At 41.2% G+C, this 20,870-nt stretch overlaps 1 protein-coding gene across 1 annotated transcript in view; it reads right to left on the bottom strand.

Moving 5' to 3' along the window:
- The window catches only part of LOC126276893 (protein unc-13 homolog 4B-like), a 145,902-nt gene extending 125,940 nt beyond the window's left edge, over window positions 1-19,962 (bottom strand). The window contains exon 1 of the mRNA XM_049977313.1: window positions 19,615-19,962. Within this exon, the coding sequence (XP_049833270.1) occupies window positions 19,615-19,627 (13 nt within the window). The 5' untranslated portion in view covers window positions 19,628-19,962. The remainder of the gene's footprint in view (window positions 1-19,614) is intronic.
- Window positions 19,963-20,870: the final 908 nt, after the last annotated feature.

The raw sequence follows: 20,870 nt of genomic DNA, 5'->3' as shown, positions 1-20,870 counted from the left end.
TGAGAAACTACTATAAATCCACAAAAGTGTAAAATTAATTACTACACAAAGCAAAGAATCGTAGTATCCGATGAATATAAGACCAATGATAAGCGATTAGAAACACAGAAAGTCATGGTTGTAACAATTTGTAGGGATATGAAACGCAGTCTCTAAGGGACACTGCTTGCAAATCGCTCGTGGGTCCTTTCTCAGAACATTGCTCAAATATATTAGACCCATACTAAATGTGAATAACAGCGTGTATTAAACGTACACAAAGAATAGCACACTAGGGGCCGCAGGTCCGTTTGCCTCAAGAATGACCGTCACATGTTGAAAAAACTGTATTGACAGATACAAATTGGCCAGGTGCGAATAGTATTTGCGCTCTGTACATATTAAATTATGTTCATACTCAGCTCCTCCATCCCGGGAATGAAGAATTTCGACAATTTTTGCCTGTTATCAACATTGATACAGGCAGAATATTTAGCCCAGGAATTGCAAGATTTTCGAGTATGTTGTAATCTGAAGTTCGAAGTCAGCAAATGACAAAAAAAATTTCTGCTCGTTATTTAATTAGAAATTCACAATTTCAGATTTGTTGCTTTACCTGTACTGTGAAACCTTGTTTCCTTTCAAATTTCGTAATTCTAGGTCAACGGGAAGTACAAGGGTCATTCAGTAATTAAAGAGACAAATTGGTATGGAGGAAAAATCGTTTATTTTTAGAAAACGATACTTTTTCTACTTTTCAACATACTCCCCATGAACATTTATGCACTTGTTCCAACGGACTACAAGCTTTTTTAATCAGGTTGCAAACAACTCTTTATCTTGATGTTTGAACCAATTTCCCACACACATTTTCCCGTCCTCGTTGTGCTGGAACTTCTTCCTAAGTAATGCCTCCTTCAGTGCACCCAAAAAATGGAAATCACTAGGTGCTAAATCAAGAATGTAAGGGGGATGAGGCAGTACTTTCCACCCATTTTGACGATGATTTCACGGGTTAGTTGAGCAATATGAGGACGCGCTTTGTCTTGCTGGAGAATCACAGCTCTCCTTTGAGATCCACGACGTCTGTCTCTCTCAGCTGGCTTCGCCTTGTTTAAAAGCAAATCCGAGTAATGTTGGCTGTTCATTTTACGCTGCTCTTCGAGATAATCACAAAAAACTGGACCTTCAGCATCTCAAGACATAGTCAACATGACGTTTCCTGCTGATGCTTGGGTTCTGGATTTTTTCTTTATAGGTGAGTTGGTGTGCTTCCACTACATGCTCTGTCTTTTTGATTCTGGCTCATAATAGAGAACCTAAGTTTAATCACGAGTTAAAATTTTGATTAGGAAGTGCTCACTTTCTCTTTCATAACGTTTCTTTAGCTCTGTGCACACTCTCAACCTTATTTCCTTGTGTAGCCACGTCAACTCCTTTGGGACCCATCTTGCACATGTTTTGCGGTACTTCAGGTGGTTACAGATAATGTTATGATCTGTACCAGTACTAACTTGAACCTTATCAACTATCATTTCAACAGTCACACGGCGGTCGACATTAATAATGTCATCAATTCGACTTTCAAGTGAGGGAGCTGAAACTGCAACTGGTAGCCCAGAACGGTGTTCGTCAGTCCAGCGACCGTTTTTGAACTGTTCTACCCACGTGTAAAAATTTGTACTATTCATACAACGTGCACCATAAACTTTAGACATTCTACAATATATATTCACTGGATTCTCGCCTTCAGCAAGTAAAAAACGAATAACAGAGCGTTGTTCAACTAATGTGGACGTTTCAAGCGGACTCGCCATCTTGAAATGGATATTTGAGGTTATAAACAGAACAATGTCGATACATCAGTTGATCAGGGCTCACCCCAGTGATGCCAACTTAAAGCCATAAACGTACCAAACTTTCCCTACTGACAGTTCTTTCCCCAGACCATTTGTCTCTTTAATTATTGAACGACCCTCGTACCTTACTGGTTTAGACGACTGAGTTTGCAAGTATCAAAATATGTGACGTCAATGGTCTATCTTTTGATTGCGTTGGCTTAAAAACTTACATTTATTACACCACCAAGGGGCCTTAGACTTGAGAATATGACAAATTTCAACTTGATGGGTCTACCGTACATGAGGAAAAGGATTTTTAACAGGCGCAGGAATACAGGCTGACGGACAACAAAGTGATCCTATAACGGTTCCGTTTTTAACGATTGAGGTACGGAACTCTAAAAATAAACGCAAATATCCCACTACATCCTATTAACAGAATTTCGAGAATTAGTATCAAGCGAAAAATCTGGTGATATTCTTAAGCTCCCTACGTATCGCTGACGTGGGGATTAGGTAAGATTAGGCTACTTACAACTACCAAAGACGCATTTAAACAGTCATTCTTCCCGAGCTCCGCACTTGATTGAAACGGAAAGAAACGTTAACACACCGTGTAAATTACCCCCTGCCATGCACTTCGAAGTGGTCTGCAGAGTATATAAGTAGATATAGAATTATAATATTGCACCAACTGTCAACTGGCCTACTAAAAGGTAAAAATTTCTAAACAACATTGTCTGTAATTTAGATCAGTAGAATTAATTTTCGAGCCTTTAAAACCGGCGCATGCGTATCTAAAAAGAAAACGTTTTTATTTTTTCTTCCGACTTTATTCCATATAACATTTCGTGTTCTCCACTAAATTAAGTGGATAAAGTTTAAATCTGGAGGTATTTTGAATGAGTGAGGTTCGGTAATTGAGTGCTTATCATATGCCAGCTTTTATACTTTCGAAGAAAAAGACATCGTTCTGCGCCAAAGGCAACATTCATTTCACCATCCAAGATCCCAAATACGTTTTTTATACCCTTCATTTGAGTACTTTGGCTTCCATCACCTTACGACGACATCAAAAGACAGACACTGTTCATCACTTGTAACCTAAGGATGGTACTCTGACGAGTTACATGTTATTAGATGTTTGATGTTGGAATCATATAATGATGCGCAGTGACGAAGGTTAGTCATGTATGAATTAGAAAACAAAAATATTTGTCATCTTGACCGAAGTCTTTAACTTAAGTTCAATAACTTCGTCAAACACCTTCTTGTCACGAAGTAGAAAACAGAAAAATGTTTGTTTTCTAGACCGAACTCTTTAATCATTTCGTCATACAGCATCTTGACACAAGACGCAAACCTACTACACAGACTAGAGGAGCGGCTGTAAGTGCCATAGGTATCAAAAGATTAAACTGCCACTATCAACAGCTGTGTGAACAGACTATTGAAAACTGAAATCCTGCTATACAAACTATTCGTAACAGCTGAAGAAGCACTGTGTACATGTAGTAGAGGAGGACAAACTACTGAAGGACAGCAAACTATTGAACCTCTTAATATCAGCATGTAGTAAGTTCAGAAAAGAGAGGGACACACTAAAGAAGCAAATAAATGAAAAACACGAGGAAGATTGCCCATCAATATAGTAGATTCAGTTCATAAATTCAAAACATCTTTTTACAACTTCTGAAATTCAATATGAAACAGAGTAGTATGACAACCCTCTGGCTTTAACTATATCTTCATGTATATCTTGAACAACTTACATACAGGATTTTTCAAAAAGAACTTTACAGCTTTGAAAATTCATATAAATTAATTCATAGCACGTACAGAGGTGATTGTAGTGTCAATTTGTAGGGAAGTACACGAAGTTTTGTCTCGCGTAGTTCGCTAGTGCTGAATCGCACCGTAAGGAGAGATGGCGGCAGTTGCGTGACTGCCTTCACTGAGCTTGAGTACGCTAGCTGTGTGTTTTGGTTTGAAGCAACGAAGTCGGTGACAACAATTCAGCGTAATTTCAGTACAAAGTACGCTAAAGATCCTCCTAGCAGGCCTGCAATTTATGAGTGGAGTAAATGTTTTGCAGAAACAGAGTGCTCGGCAAGACATGGGAAATCGTCAGGTCGTCCAAGCACATGTGACGACGTCGTTGAGGGAGTGAGACGACGTTTTGTCGACAGCCTACGAAATCGACCCGGCGTGCATCTCGCGAGCTGCAAATCCCACATACGACTGTTTGACATGTGTTGAGAAACCTTTGCATCTGAAACCCTATAGATTGACGATCGTACAAGCAATAAAAGACACTGATAAAATTGCTCCCAAAAACATCTGTGAGGATATTTTAAATCGATTACACGAGGATGAAAATTTCTTGAACAAAATCACCTTTTCTGACTAGTCAACTTTTCACTTAAGTGGCAAGATTAACACATAACAGTAGGATCTGGGGCAGTGAAAATTAACACCACACATTGCAACATGTTCGTGATAGCCCTCAACTGAACTTTTTTTGTACATTGAGCAATAACAAAGTGTACGGTCTCCTTTTTTCTGTGAGAGAACCATCAACGGGATACTGTACCTGGATATGTTTTTTTGATGCCACAGATCGATGAGGATGACCAAGAACGAAATGTTTACTTCATGCAAGATAGTGCACCACCCTACTACATGGCTGATGACCGGGATTTTCACAGTGACAGCTTTCCAGGTCAATGGATTGTAAGAGGTCCATAATTAAAGAATTTGTTGCTCGCGCACTCTAGCTGATGTAATTTCGATGTATTGCTCACGCGCTGCCTGCGATATGTAAGCTAGAAGAGAATCTGAGACCAAAGAGCAGTATTGACTGCAGTAGGAACTGTGTAGCAGGAGCAGTATGTTGTTGCTAGCGAGCAGTCTGCTCTGGTGTATCGTGTTGGCTGGGCCGGTCGTGTGCAGCGATGGTTGAGCCTGAGCGTGGTAGGATAAGGTAAAAGCAGCCTCGCGCATATGTAGTATTGTTACATCAAGTCCCATGTAAATGTTTAAAAAAATCTGTTAATAATAATCTTTCTCATAAAAAGTAACTTTTGACATTTATCTCAATTTAAAGAATTCACTAATTTCTCCAATCCTTGGGAATCCCGATTATTAAAAAGAAAAGTCAGTTCTTTCCTTATTTATAAGACAAATCTATCGGCCAGCATTGCACTTAGCTGCGCCAGGAAAATTTCTTATAGGAGCAGATATATACGCGTTATCCGGCGTTACCGAGCTACTGAGCGTCTCTCCTGCAGAGTCTTCCACTGGAGTTTATCTATCATCTCCGTAACGCTTTCGCAATTACTAAATGATCCTGTAACGAAGCGCGCTGCTCTCCGTTCGATCTTCTCTATCTCTTCTATCAACCCTACCTGGTGCGGATCCCACACTGCTGAGCAGTATTCAAGCATTGGGCGAACAAACGTACTGTAACCTACTTCCTTTGTTGTCGGATTGCATTTCCTTAGGATTCTTCCAATGAATCTCAGTCTGGCATCTGCTTTACCGATGATCAACTTTATATGATCATTCCATTTTAAATCACTCCTAATGCGTACTCCCAGATAATTTATGGAATTAACTGCTTCCAGTTGCTGACCTGCTATTCTGTAGCTAAATGATAAGGGACCTATCTTTCTATGTATTCGCATCACATTACACTTGTCTACATTGAGATTCAATTGCCATTCCGTGCACCATGCGTCAATTCGCTGCAGATCCTCGTTCGAAGGAGAGCACACGATGACCAACTTAGGTTTCCAATACCTGAACAGAGAGGTTTACCCATCTTAGTCGAAGGCTGTTTTTGTGTGTGAGATTGGTGACAGAAGGCTACCCCTCTGGTAGCTTCCGCTGCACGGGGAGCTATGTAATCCCGAAAGAGAGAGGGCACGCTTCGGTGAATGCTTGGTGAGTACGGATCGTAGCTCCTGAGGGAGGTTTCAGGTGATAGAAAGCACGTTGAGTTAGGACTTCGTTATGTGTAAGTGTTGAAAAACTTAAGAACTTCAACTTAACTGAAGCGTGTGAAGCGAGTATGATTTTTAATCTTATATTTGTGTGTCGATTTTGTGCCACTTGTGTGGTAATCAGTGACCCTTCTGGTCCACCACGGCACCGCAATAGGCTTTATTTTTACAGTTTGATTGTTTAATGAGCTATAATTTCTGCAGGAATATCTGTTCTTTCGTGCGCTTTCTACAAAGCAGCACAACAGTTTGATTTGGAATGCACCACGTGCTCTAGTTCGGCCGATTGCAAGCAGCAGACGCAGTTAGTATGTTAAATAATTATCGCACAGCCTTGTGTATTGGTTAAACCTCTGTCCAGAATAGTGCATGCGTAGAATCGTAATGCAAATCTCAATTAGATATTTTTCTAGTGTTAATGCAAAGGAGATGATAGTATAATTGTCTCCCACCTCCGTTTTCTGTGTTTCTCCTTTCTGCAGTTAAATTGTGCTCGGTTACATTCTCACGTAATTCTTCCTTAAATATTTCTTGTCAGGCACCAGTTATGTGTAGTTAGGATGTGCAACCAAATACTTAGATGCAATAAATAACCTACGTGAAAGATAAATTCTGTGGTGTTGATATTACCCACTTACTCCGATTTCGAATCCTGAATTAATCAAGTTGCTTCATGCACGTCACAGAGTGCTATATATCTTGCTTTCTTGTAATTAAATTATTAATGTAATTAAACTAACAATTTTCCAGCTCCTTTTTTTTCTAAATGGTTAGGAAGGGCTTGGGCTGGTGGCGACTCTGAATTTCTGAATCTTTATCATTATTTGTGTGAGAGAAGCAGCTAGAAATGGGAGATAACGTATACGGCTCGATGAGAAACGTCGCAAACATAGTAATACGTTACACTGTATATGCTATAAGCTTAACAATAGCGTTATCATAACTCATACAAATGTTGACACAGTGAGTAGATCGTGTCACATAAGAAAAGTTCGATACCGAAACCGTATAATTTATTGAAATTGTAAATATCTTAAAGACGTGTATATGTACACATATAAGTGGTATTTAAGTAAATTGTTAACACTTGCTGTATTTCAATTCTGCATCGAGGAAATGGGTGTCAGATGTAATTGCATGAGTTATATTGTCTCTTTTTCCGATTCCCGTCAGTTCATCGAAGTTAAGCGCTGTCGGGTTTGGCTAGCACTTCGATGGGTAACCGTCTGGCTCTGCCAAGCGCTGTTGGCAAGCGGGGTGCACTCAGCCCTTGTGAGGCAAACTGAGGAGCTACTTGATTGAGAAGTAGCGGCTCCGGTCTCGGAAACTGACATACGGCCGGGAGAGCGGTGTGATGACAACATGCCCCTTCTTATCCGCAATCAGTGACGCCTATCGGCTTAGGATTCTTCGGGCTAGTTTATCTTTGCACAGATGGTTGCGGGAACAGGGCTTTTCAGTACAAAGTGTCGAAACAAAACACCTTCAGCCGTCTAAAAGTACAGTAGTTATTTTATTGAGCAATCAGTTTCAGCGCTACATTACGCCATCTTCAGACCCCATGACGTGAAGGAAGAATCCCAACTCTTGCCCAGTCAAAATAGGAGCCAAAATTCAGTGACTGGTTTCCGTAGATTTTTGACACAGCGAATTCTTCTATAAAAACTTGCCGAACAGGGATTTATTTGAAACTTACTGGCAGATTAAAACTGTGTGCCAGCCCGAGACTCGAAATCGGGACCTTTGCCTTTCGCGGGCAAGTCTCGGGCCGGCACACAGTTTTAATCTGCCAGGAAGTTTCATATCAGCACACACTCTGCTGCAAAGTGAAAATCTCATTCAGGGATTTATTTATTTATTTTGTGTTAGTTGCCGGCCGGTGTGGCCGAGCGGTTCTAGGCGCTCCAGTCTGGAACCGCGCGACCGCTAAGATCGCAGTTCGAATCCTGCCTCGGTCATGGATGTGTATGATGTCCTTAGGTTAGTTAGGTTTAAGTAGTTCTAAGTTCTAGGGGGTTGAAGACCTCAGATGTTTAGTCCCATAGTGCTCAGAGCCATTTGAACCACTTTGTGTTAGTTATGTTGTGTCTTTTTAATCTAAAATGCTACAGTTGGCGTTGTAAGTTACCTACAGTCATGTAATATACTAATGCAATGGAGCACGTAAAATAAACGAATAAGCCGAATATGCCATGAAAGAGAGTACTATTGCCCAAGTAAAATCGTTTGATACTGTTCTCTGGGAAACAATGACCGACAGATTCATTCATATTGTGACCTTACTGTCACAGTGTGAAATTAGCTATATTATTTGAATTTACTGCGGCTATTTCGCAGTTAACTAAGTGAGTATACTAGAGCAGTATGTCGAAAGAGAGAGTCCTGTACGCGCCATCTGAAGCATCTCTATAGCATCCCTTGTCGGCAGAAAGATCGTTGCTGAATCTCATTAGCTCGAGCGGGTCAGCTCTGGGGAGTTTGCAGAAACCGGGCAACGACCTAGAATGTGGCTATTGACAGCTGGGCTCGCATCTGCGCCTCCAAGGGTCATTCTACGCCACAGCCGCCCCACAGCTCTCAAAGAATAACTAAACACGACATTTTCTGCATGGCTTCGAAAGACAGATGCCGCGACGCCATCTCACCAGCATGGAAGAATCAGTTAAGTTAGCTATAAGATTTTGCTTCAGCCAGCAGTACAGCGTCCGTCCAGACAGCGGTCTTCGTGTGCAAGGCTGACCGGTTATGAAAATACGCTCCAGTCGAGTGCCAACTTCGTGTTCAAAAATGAGCATCTTGTACGCAAAAGAAGGGAGGTTACGTGGACTTTCCCCTGCTTTTCATTTGAGCAGGAATTCTCGCACGTCATATTGACAACAGCAAAGAGCTGCCCCCCCCCCCCCCCCCCCCTCCTCACCAATCATCCCAATGCAGCGATTTTAAAGAGTGGGGAGTTGAGGGCCACGAACATAGATTCTGGCACACTATTATGGGGTGTCGAGGGGATGGCATCATCTCCGGTCTCCGCTTGGTGTTTGTCGGCTATGGTAATTGTTTAAGGAAGTGTAAGTAGCGTAATTGCGAAAGTGCGATCCAAATCCTGTGTAGTTCGTTACTTGCTTATTCCGCCATGCAGTTTGTATTGCTTACTTTCGTTAAATTTGGGGCTTCTCAGTGTAACGTTTAATTCGATTACACGTACTGCTGTTACAAGATCTTGTTGCGCTAGCTTCATATCGCCTCCCACAGTATTTTGGTAACTCTCACTGAGTTAGAGTTATTTTGTAATATAATTTGAATTACAGGAAATTTGCTCTCTACAGATCTCTTTGTAGTCTGAGTCTTGACTTAGATTTCTAGGCCCTTTAACTTGTCGTACAACTTGTCCTGGTTAGGCGACCCAGCAGAAACAGATATAACTGGTTGGATTGCCAGCTGGCTCACTTCACCGTGTCGGCGTTGTCCTCGTGAACAGTGGTCCACTACAACGATATCATACTTACCAAAAACAGTGAATATTGCACTCGTCCGTCTTATAATCAGTACGAGTCATTTTGTCCTGATGTTCGCGTCAGTGTAATGAGCATTATATTCGCTCGTCCTGCACCAAGAAGCCGTACTCTTTAAGCGTTGTCGCGTGAAAGCAACGAGCATTGCACGGGTCTGCTAACTTCAACGGACAGTTAATTTAGAACAGTACAGTATAAAAAGAAACGTTCCATTTTATAGCATACATTGGACGCTGCTCCTTTACGTAAAGCGATAACTGTGCCAATTGTAACTGTCCATAGAGCGTAAGAGTTTGTTTATTGCGCTGATGACAAAGTGAGACAAGGGATACAAGGAAATCCGGTGCCAGTACATAGCAAAAATCCCCTGGAATCGTGCCAGAGGCGGTCTCCGTAATTAAGATCCCCATCTGGCGGACTCGTGAGCGACCGTCACATGTCCTCATCGCATGACTCAGTTGCGCAATGTTTCATATGCCACTCACGCGCGCTCTGGTGATCAGAAACTGTTGGTCATGACATCTGCATTCTTTGCAGGTGAAATACTAGAGATGAACACATATTACCGTGTGTTAAGTTCCTGGCCTTACGGCAATGGGTTAGTAGATATCCACGAAGTAACCAAACTACTCAGTAGTACCGGTGGTATAGGATGCTTCTGCAGCTAGGCTGTGACAGCAAAAATAAATATGCTTACAAGTGGAGATATGAGGATCGTGTCCAGGTTGGCAGCACTACGGAGTGAATGGCGCGTCGATAATGTTAGTTGTGTCGGCTACAGCACAAGGCTTGCGAAGAAAGCTCCTGTTTTGTTTTCAGCGATATGTTTTGTTTTATAATATATCTTCTTCTTCTTCGGCACTAGAGCCCTTGGTGGGCGTTGGCCTCCTCAACAATCTTCTTCCTTATCTCTCTATTCTCAGTTTTTTACTTCCATCCACGGATCCCCATCTTGGCAAAGTCAGTCAGCATATTGTCCATTCATCTAATATTGGAATTAATAAATGGTGTCCGCACTGATTTCTGGTACTGTAACTGTCTGCCGTTGAGCTGACGGTTTTCACGAAAGTCGTGTGAGCTTAAACAACGACCCAAGACCAGGAAGACCGCAAACAAACAGATGAATAACGTATGTTACTTGTGGTTTGTGCTACACTTGAGGAGAAATCTAAAGGTACAGCGTTCCATCAACATCTGTGAAGAAAAACGTTTCTGCCTAGAGGTTAATCATTGTTTGTATGCTATCCAGCAGACGGCAACTACTTTTACATAATGTATTGACATTGTATTGACATTGTATGTATCTCGTGGTCGTACGGTAGCGTTCTCGCTTCCCACGCCCGGGCTCCCGGGTTCGATTCCCGGCGGGGTCAGGGATTTTCTCTGCCTCGTGATGGCTGGGTGTTGTGTGATGTCCTTAGGTTAGTTACGTTTAAGTAGTTCTAAGTTCTAGAGGACTGATGACCATAGATGTTAAGTCCCATAGCGCTCAGAGCCATTATGATTAAGTGGACAACATGTACTAGACAGAGTCAACGACTCCCACTTTGACTATAGGTAATATGATTTTACGTCCTACATTTTCCAAAGAAGTGGATTTTAAAACAGTCATAACCATGGTCAAGGTTTAATAAACCTGTATTTTGCAACTGGTTGGCTGTTACTTCGATTGCATTGAAGGTAGCTATTGTATGCAAAGTTGCTGTATCCCAGCCGCTTTCAGAATCTTGAAATTTCTGTATAACTCCATTTGGACTCCTCTATTGAAGGGCTGTAAAGAGATAATACATACACGAGCCAAAACCTTTCTGCTTCAGGTGAGATTACACAGATACCGTGTACCACCACCTCTAACCTTGATGTCTCTCTCTATAATAAAGCATTAAAACCAAAATAGCAAACCTAATTAGCCAAATTTACTTTTATCCCACTGTAATAAAATATTAAAAGCAAAATAGCAAATCTATTTAGCAAAAATTTAATGGATTGGGATTAACAACGATCCAGTCGCAAAATATAGATTTATTAAATCTTGTCCATGGTTTCGACAATTATAAAACTGTCTTCTTCAGGAGGTATTGTACTCAGAATCACATCATCCTTGTCCAATGTGGGAGTCATTGACTCTGTCTAGCGCATGTACGTGTCATCCACTTAATTGTCATTCAAAATACATGATTTAAAAGTAGAGATCTGCTACTTTTAAATCATGCCTTTTAAATGATGATTAAGTGTATGACACGTACTTGTACTAGAGAGAGTCAACGACTCCAACGTTGAATATAGATTTCTGTAGTACCTTCTGAAGAAGATAGTTTTGTGTCAAGGTTTAATAAACCTGTATTTTGCTATTGGCTTGCTATTATTCTCAATCCATGGAAGCTCTTACATGCACAGTTGCTGAAGCGCAACCATGTTAAAAATCTTAGCCAAATTTACGTTTACCGATTGCACATTGTTTATATCACTGCAAAACATCAAACTGATCATGAATCTTTAAATTGACCAAGTGTCGTCATAATCATGGCATTCTCGTGAATTAAAAACGCAAAATTATTTTCGTTGAGAAGAAATCGAGTACCTAGAGGGAATCATGGCGCAGTGTGCTTACTTATTATTCTTGCAGCCGTCAGCTGCCAATATTTGACCGCATCTTTGTACACTCCACTGTACACTACACTACACTTTGATCAAATAAACGAACATGCGACAACGGTGGAGTGTACAAAGTATCATCCCCCAGTTGTCCTGCCTACTATATAGGGAAAACAGGCAGAAACTTCAGAACCCATTTTCAAGAACAGGCTTAACTACTTCCAAAAATCAGTTATTGCACAACATATGTTGTAAATGAAACATGTCATAAACAGTCTAGAAAACAGTTTGGTAGTACAACATAATGAAGCCAACGGTGATACCCTAAATCTCTTAGAACAGCTACAGATATATCTCCACAAAATCAAAAAACCAGAATCTATGTTAAACGAACAAAGAGATTTCGCAAACCACAGTTCTTTCAGTAATTTTAAATACCTGTTATAAAGTTATTCTCTCCATGCTTCAAGTGTTTATTAACGAATAAATTCATCTTTGATCACACCATGCACAAAAAAATCTGTGAAGTGTTTAAAAACACGTTTACGCAAATGTGCATCTTGAGTGAAGTGATATGTACGAACAGGATGGAGAACACACTGTATGTTAATGCTAAAAAGTTAAAAACTCTTTTCTTGAATTATGTGGTAAGTTTTCACTGTTCATTTTTTCCACTATTTCGCACATATTTTCCGCGTTTGACTTACGAACTTCATAGCATAACATCGAACGTGTTCATGACGGGACTATGCATTTCACTTCATTCAAGAGAAAAAATGAAGCATGTATTAAGACAAATTACACCTGATGGTGGACCCACAGGGTCCGAAATGCATCGTGAATTTAATTAAACACTAAAACTAGTGACTGAAGGCGTTTTTTTAATTCGACTCTAGTTAGGTAGAAATGTACATGTTGTCATTCTGGTTGCTATGAATTTATTTACTGTCATTTTTTATTTGTATTTCAGTGTTGCTTTTTGTGTTTACATATTGTCATTTTGTCATTTGGGGATAGTGAGTGGCGTTGTGGATGGTAAAAAAAGGAGTGTTAAGTGAAGAAATCGGAACGTTTCCGACATAGTCTTCTGTTTGAGTTCAATAGAGGAGTTACAGCAAGAGGGGGAGCCAGAAACAATTGCGCCTTGTATGGGGATAATGCCACGGGTTTCCTCGTTTAAAGGAGGATGGTTTTGACATTACGGGTTCTCCATTTTCAGGAAGACCTTCAGGGTTTGATGAAGATCGTTTAAACGCGTTAATACACAATGGTGTATGTCAGTGTATTCGAGAACTGTGATTATTCCACCATCATGCGATATTTCCATCAAATGAGGAAGGTTCATAAATCTGCTGTTTGGGAACCTGATGCTCTAAACCAAACACACAAAAATTAGTGAGTGACCGTGTGTGCATCTCTGCTTGCTCGTCATCAATTGGCTCGTGAACAACCCTGACCATTCCTATCCTGAATCGCTACTGGTGACGAGAAATCGTGTCTTTACGCTAACATAACGAACAGCAAGGAATGGTAGAGCCCATAGAAAGCAGCAATCCCTGCACGCATCCACAACAAATGGTTGCATTTGGCAGAACAGCAACTATGGTGCAGTGTACTGCGAATTGCTTCCCCGAGGTGTAACCATCACTGCTGGCATTTGTTGCCAACAACTGAGACGTCTTGCAGACGCTGTCCAAGAACAACGACCTTGAAGACTGCGTGAAGTGATGCTAATCCGCTGAACGACCTCCTCCATAAAAACACTATATAGATGTTGGGTTGAGACGTCATTCTGCACACACCTTACTCACCTGGTCTTGCGCCCTCGAATTTTCATCTTTTCCACTTTCTTTCGAACAACCTTCAAGAAACTTCCTATCCGGATGAAAATGCGCTTCGCCGGCCATTGTGGCCGAGCGGTTGTAGGCGCTTCAGTCTGGAACTGGGCGATCGCTACGGTCGCAGGTTCGAATCCTGCCTCGGGCATGGATGTGTTTGATGTCCTTAGGTTAGTTAGGTTTTATTAGTTCTAAGTTCTAGGGGACTGATGACCGCAGATGTTAAGTCCCATAGTGCTCAGTGACATTTGAACCATTGAAAATGCGCTTCGAACATGGCTCGGCGAGTTCTTCGTCTCAAAACCAGGAGATTTCTATTGTCGCAGACTATTGCACATAGTGAAGGAAAATATGTTATCGATGACTGAAGTTTTTGTTACGCCTGTACTTACGGGAAAAGGTTGCGAATTTACGCCTCCCCAATATATCTAAGTGTGTATTCTGCTTCGTTCAGCCCATAGAAGACGAGCAACTTTATGTGAAACTGTTGGCAGTGATCTTCAGGGTGTTACTCGACTCAGAATGGCCAGTCTATGAAGTTCCGTTTACAGTGTTTGTTAGTTGGGCAGTTTAATGTTCCATGGATCGTTTTCCACGCAATATCGTAATGACTTGGAAACAAGTCATTTTACATTCATACCACAAATTAATTTCTAAATATTGCTACATGCTGAAGACTTGTAATTTTTATGTTTTTATTTTCATTTATTTATATTTAAAAATTAACATACAGGTGTGAATTACTAATTCACCTATACGTAATACAATAACAGAAATTTTTCTGCGAAACAGAAGGAGTTGTCATGGAGAAACTTTGTCAGTTTGTTTTCAAATTTTATATCACTGGGTAACTGCTCAAAAATTTTAGCTGCAGCATTGTGCATCCATTTCTGTGTTACAGACAATCTTAATGTCTAGTAATGAATGTCATTCTTGCTTCTGGTATTGTAATTACGTACATCACTGTTACTTACGAATTGTAGCGGATTACTTACAACCAACTTCATAAGAGAATAAATATACTGTGGAGCTGTAGTCAAAACGCCACCACATATTAGTCTTGCAGTACGTTTTTGAGTAATGAAGACTTTCATTCTTAAAGATGGTTTTCCTCATATCATATACCGTATGGCATTATCGAATGAAAATATGTCGACTTACTGAGTTGCCTCTCCAAGATTTGCAGGTTTTTATGGGAGTTCCGAAATGTGCTTTTTCCAGCTTAAATTCTCACCCATATGGACACCGAAGAATTTTGAAGTTTCCACACTATTTATTATTTCCTCACCGTGTGTTACGTGTTGGCGTAGTGCCCCTAGATGTGCGGAACTGAATATGTAGTGTCTTTTTCAAACTGAGGTTGTGACCATTCACAGAAAACCAGTCAGCGATACTTCAAAAGACATAGTTTACCGTTTCTTCTATTTCTGTATGCAGGCATGGACTGATTACATCCGCAAAAAAAAACTAATTCTTCTTGTTCTATATTAGAGCGAAGATCGTTTACTTGTATGAGGAACAAGGGTGGGCCTAAGATTGAGGGGACCCCGGAGGTGATTTCTCCGAGTCAGAATAATGTCCATGGACTACATTGGTTGAATTACTAAGCACAGCTTTTGGTTAGATATGACATTATCCTTTAGTTGGCTATACCATTAATGCCTTTTTTTGTTATCAGTCTTTTGACTGGTCTGGTGCGGCCCCCGATGAACTCCACTCCTCTGCCAAACTATGCATCTCAGAGTAGCACTTGAAACCTACGTTCTCAATCCCACAAAACCTCAGTTTATCTAGGAGAATACCCGGGTTTGTTCAGCATCTGGTTGAGATGGACGTGCATCCACTGAAAGTCACAATTCCTCTCGAGTTGGAATCCGATTATCATCGCCAAGATGTGACACTCGTGCCGTTCCCCGTCGTTATTATCGTTTTACGATCACTGTCCTCAGGCCGTGTTACATGGCTGATAGTGGCACACCATTCCTTGCAGACACGTTCAACGGTCCACACTGATACACTAACAAATCGGGCAACTTCATTCACGGTGGCGCGTCCAAATAGGAGAGCCGGTCTCTTCCATCCCTGACACGTCTCTTCGTCGACCCACGCGACTCTATGGCACAAGGGCACTACTTCATTTCCGTGGCTTACTTCAAGAGAGACGGTCGGGTCGCATGATAACCTGCTAACAGTTCGACGCAATCTCCAACTCTCCAAAGATAACGGTGAAGTGTGGATAAATATTTTGTCCTCTGAGCACGTAAAAAAAAAGACATGGAAATAAATACCAGTTGCATATTAAATATTTTCCAACATTCTACCAACAGTGGACAGTCATTTCGGTGAATGTTAAAGTGCTTTTAGGAAGGGCAGATTATGCTGCTTATTACGATATTGAAAAGACAATGTAGCAATGTTTGTTGATTTGAAAAAGTCTGTCATTCTATTGAGGGAGACACTGTAGGTAAATAAATCCGAGAATTTGGTGTAAACTTCGAATTAGCAAATCTAATTTGTGAAACACTTTAGTAGAATGTAAAGTGAAATTTATTGTAGAAATATCTCAGTCCCTTGAAATGAATAGAAGTGTATGGCAAGGTGGTGGCCAATCCCAAATTCATTTTAACAATGTTCCAGAAAAAAACGTGATACTTTCGAATGAAAACTGAATGAATATAAGACTTCACCAATAAGGCTGGAAAGAGGAAACAGAAATTTATACATATTACAAAAATGTACGTATAAATTTATTACCTTCGTGCTACTAACTGTATCGGCAATAAAGTTCGTAGACCGTATCTATACATGCAGCTAAATGCACTGATAGAATTACATCATGGTACCACACAGGGTTCGGGAGACATGATGTCATAAACACTGATATGAATGAAAAACTGTCGCATTGTGCATGACGTTTAAATGTATTACTTCTTTGCTACTAACTCTATTCGTAACACATTTTGCAGTGAGTATCCATGGCTGCCGCTGAATATACCTACACAAATATGCCGTTGTACAACATATAGTTCAAGAGACATGACGTCATATACACTCTGACCCGTGAAAAAATGCTGCATCATGCACGAAGCTTTAATACATTTGTTCCCTATTATTAAGACACTCCTGCAGTCGATTCGACTTAAGGAAATCCCTGACACCTGGCAGCACCTTTCACACGTTTCAACGGCGAAGCTCAAACAGCTGAAGACGAAAACAGTCGCCATCTACAGAGCTATGAAGAGATGTTGCCATAGAGACGTTTACAAAAGCGCGTTGTAGACACGTGAAGCAGCTGCTTCCAGCATACAGAAACTGTCCGGGACATTATCCTGCAAACACACTTCGTTTTTCGTTTTCGTTTTTAATAGAAAACTTGTAAAACGAATAAATTGTCTCACATTTAGAGATGACTTCGCTGTACTTTCTGAAAAGTGACATCTGCTGTAATACAGGTAAGTCCTCTAGAAGAAATAGCCAGCACGTTAAGAATTTCTGCAGAAGAAAAACTGCATTTTCGACAAACATTAGATACGCACCGAAATTTCTGAAAAGAGATATTCGTCAAAGTGTGAAGGTTAAAAAATTTAAAAACCTTGGAGACGTAATCTAAAAATACGATTTGGAAAAAATCGCTAACAGGGGATGGAAAGGGTATATACCGTAAATAGAGACCTTTTCAAAAAAAAAAAAATACCTGTCTAAAAACTCAAAAATAAGGCTTTATATTACGATAGTGAAGCTAAAATGTCTGTATACAAGAGAATGTCTAGAATTAATATTTATGGAATAAGAACATATATGTGAATGTACCCTCCACATATCACAAATGGACCTGCCATTGTGGGTGTGGGACCGGTCAAAAAAAAAAAAAACTTAAGTATATTTACAGTTAAATGTGCATGAAATTTGTCACCAAAAATCAAATGTTCAATACACTTAGGTGCATGTGATAATTCTTAGGCTCTTGTAACCATGCATTGCCAAATTAAAAAAAAATTAAAAAACGTTTTACCCCATGTAATATCCAAATTATGTTATTAATAATGTACATGCGTTTAATTGGTTCTATTAAGAAATTCATTATCACTGGAGTAGACAGACTTGGCCACCAATAAATCCCTTAGACTCTTCTAAAACTGAACTTCATTATTATTTGAACTGGCTGCTGGCATGTTATTGAAAATGTGTATTGCTGATTAGTGGACACTTTCCTGAACCAAAATATGTAACTTTAAATGTTTGTGAAAACCAATCATATTCTTGGTATTGATTCCATGAACTGAGCTGTTGGTATAAAAATGACAAATTTCATTAAGGAATAAATACATTGGGAATCATAATTAGTATCTCCAGTTCCTTAAACAGTCCTCTGCTGGACGTCCTTAAATTCACACCACAAATAATTCGTATTTCACGTTTCTGGAGTCGAAAAACTTTAGCTTGGCTTGAAGAATTACCCTAGAAAGCAATCCCATATGACATTATGGAGTGAATGTATCATAGTACGCTGGTTATTTTTCTTTTTTTATCACCTACATCTGGCGACATCCACTTAGCCGACAGAGATTTTTAGAGGTTTAAGCAGTTCTGTAATGAGGTCATCTCAGTTAAATTTATTATCAACCTCTAATTCCAAGAATTTTAGCATCATCAACTTATTCCATCTGCTTGTCACATTTTAGACATATACAGGCAGGAATCCTTTTGCAAGTTATGAGCTGCATACAGTGTTTTCAAGGTTTGGTGACAGGAAAATGGCTAGGAACCATTTATTAATATCCATGAAACTTTCATTAACCGTTCTTCCTAAGGCTATACTTGATTTGCCACTTATTGCAATGTTTGTTCAATAATGGTTTAACTGGCTCTAAGCACTGTGGGACTTCACATCTGAGGTCATCAGTCTCCTAGACTTACAACTACTTAATCTAACTAACCTAAGGACATCACACACATCCATGCCCGAGGCAGGATTCGAACCTGTGACCGTAGCAGCAACGCGATTCCGGACTGAAGCGCCTAGAACCGCTCGGCCACTGCGGCCGGCATTTTTGCAATGTTTGTATCACCTGCAAACAAATCAAACTTGGCCTTTGGTAATGTTGCTGATGAAACATTGATACACACAAGAAAAAGTAAGGGCCCTAAAGCGGAACCATGGGGGACACCACACGTTATTGGTTCTCAGTTGGATGGTGCCTGATAGTTTAATATACGTCTCTTTCTTATTGACACTCGTTGTTTTCTCTCAGCGATATAGGACTTGAACCATTTTGCAGCATTTCCCGTTTAACCGTAATATTATAATTTACTTAAAAGGACATTGTGATTTACACAGTCAAATTCCTTTGACAGATCACGAAAGATTCATTCTCTGAAGTTCAAAAATGGTTGAAATGGCTCTGAGCACTATGGGACTTAACAGCTGAGGTCATCAGTCCCCTAGAACTTAGAACTACTTAAACCTAACTAACCTAAGGACATCACACACATCCATGCCCGAGGCAGGATTCGAACCTGAGACCATAGCGGTTGCGCGGTTCCAGACTGAAGCGCCTAGAACCGTTCTCTGAAGTGATGAGATGGCAGGAAGAAAAACACAGTGAACAGATGAAACAGTACTGGACGAAAAGAAGAGAGAGTAATTAATTAAAATTGATACGTGGTCCTTCGTTAGCCCATCCGAGAAGAAAAGAAGGTATGTGCATCATTTATGTAGTTACCCACGTATGCCACTGCGGTTAAGCCTTGAGTGAGAAGTGGGTGGGATGGCGACAGTGAACTTACGTATCGTCTGGAGGGGCGGACAAAGAGAGCACTGCGAGGAGACACTACTGTGGCGACTTACCCGTTGCAGGCATCTCCGGGAGCTGGCGCTAGTGTATCGCGCTCGCCGCCGGCCGGCAGTGTGTTATCTTGGGCGCAGCGCGCGTCCTGTCCTTTTTATCAGCTGGTGCTGCGGTTGCGTTCGCGGCGGCTCGCGCCGTGGTACGCGCAGCCTCTGCGGGAAGAGACTGCCGCAGCGGGCACGAACGCCGCACCGGCACCCAGCGCCTGGCCCCCTTCCCGCACTCGCTTTCTTTCCCCTCGGCTCCGGGACGGAGAAAGAGAGTCCAGTCGGTCCGGCGAGGCGCCGCTGTGGGCGTCGGCAATTCCTGCCAATTACGTGGTAATTCCCTGCAGAGCGTAGCACGCGGCTACGGTTTGCTTTACGCGTCGCTATGACGTAGGTGCGGGTGGGGGCGGCCGGGAGGGGAAAGAGTGGGGAGCCTGAGAAGCCGGGGAGGGGAGGGGCGGCGCGCAAGAATTCGGCGAAAACGGAGGTCGTGCGAGGTTAATTCTGTTCAGCTGTTCCTCCAACTTTCGCACCGGAGCACACAGCACCCGCCGGCTGCGTGAGTGAATCACTTTCAGAGGAAGCTACAACTTGATATCCCATTATGCTACGTGTTGTTCTTGGATACACTAGCGGTTTCTTTGTCAAAGATTTGATCAACGATGTGATCAAATATTCCGTCAAATATATTTGACAAATATCTTTGACGCAGCCCTAGAAGGGGTATTACACTGTCATCATATTTTTCGTCAATGTTCAAGATGGCTGACAACAACAACTTATTTATCGCAGCAGTTGCATGTACCACAATTGCACTGTGTGCACATGTGGAAGAGAAACGGGGGGGTGGGGGAGGGGGAGGGGGAGGGGGGGGGGGAAGGAAACATACCTGGGTGAAGCCGTGGGTTTTACGACGACACGATAAAAGCATTCAACAAAACTTGTTACGTGAGCTTATAGTGGAGGACATCAAGTCGAACATCAATTACTTAAGAATGGATGAGCATACACATCTGTATGTGCTCAGTGAAGTGTATCCTCATATCACAAAGCTCAATATTCACTTAAGAACTGCTACATCTGCAGAAGACAGGCTCACTGTAACACTCCGATTCCTTGCTACAGGAAAGGGTTAGGTTAGGTCAGGTCAGGTCTCCAATCTTCTTAATCTAATTTTGTATTCAGCGTGCCTCACGTTGTAAAGCGCCTCATCAGCTTCATACATCTCTATTAATTTTGTAGTTGTCGGTACACACCAGTTGTATTTC

Source organism: Schistocerca gregaria, chromosome 1, assembly GCF_023897955.1.
Source record: "Schistocerca gregaria isolate iqSchGreg1 chromosome 1, iqSchGreg1.2, whole genome shotgun sequence".
Classification (NCBI taxonomy): domain Eukaryota; kingdom Metazoa; phylum Arthropoda; class Insecta; order Orthoptera; family Acrididae; genus Schistocerca; species Schistocerca gregaria.
Note: the sequence above shows the minus strand (reverse complement) of the source record. Positions and strands in the feature narration are given on the sequence as shown.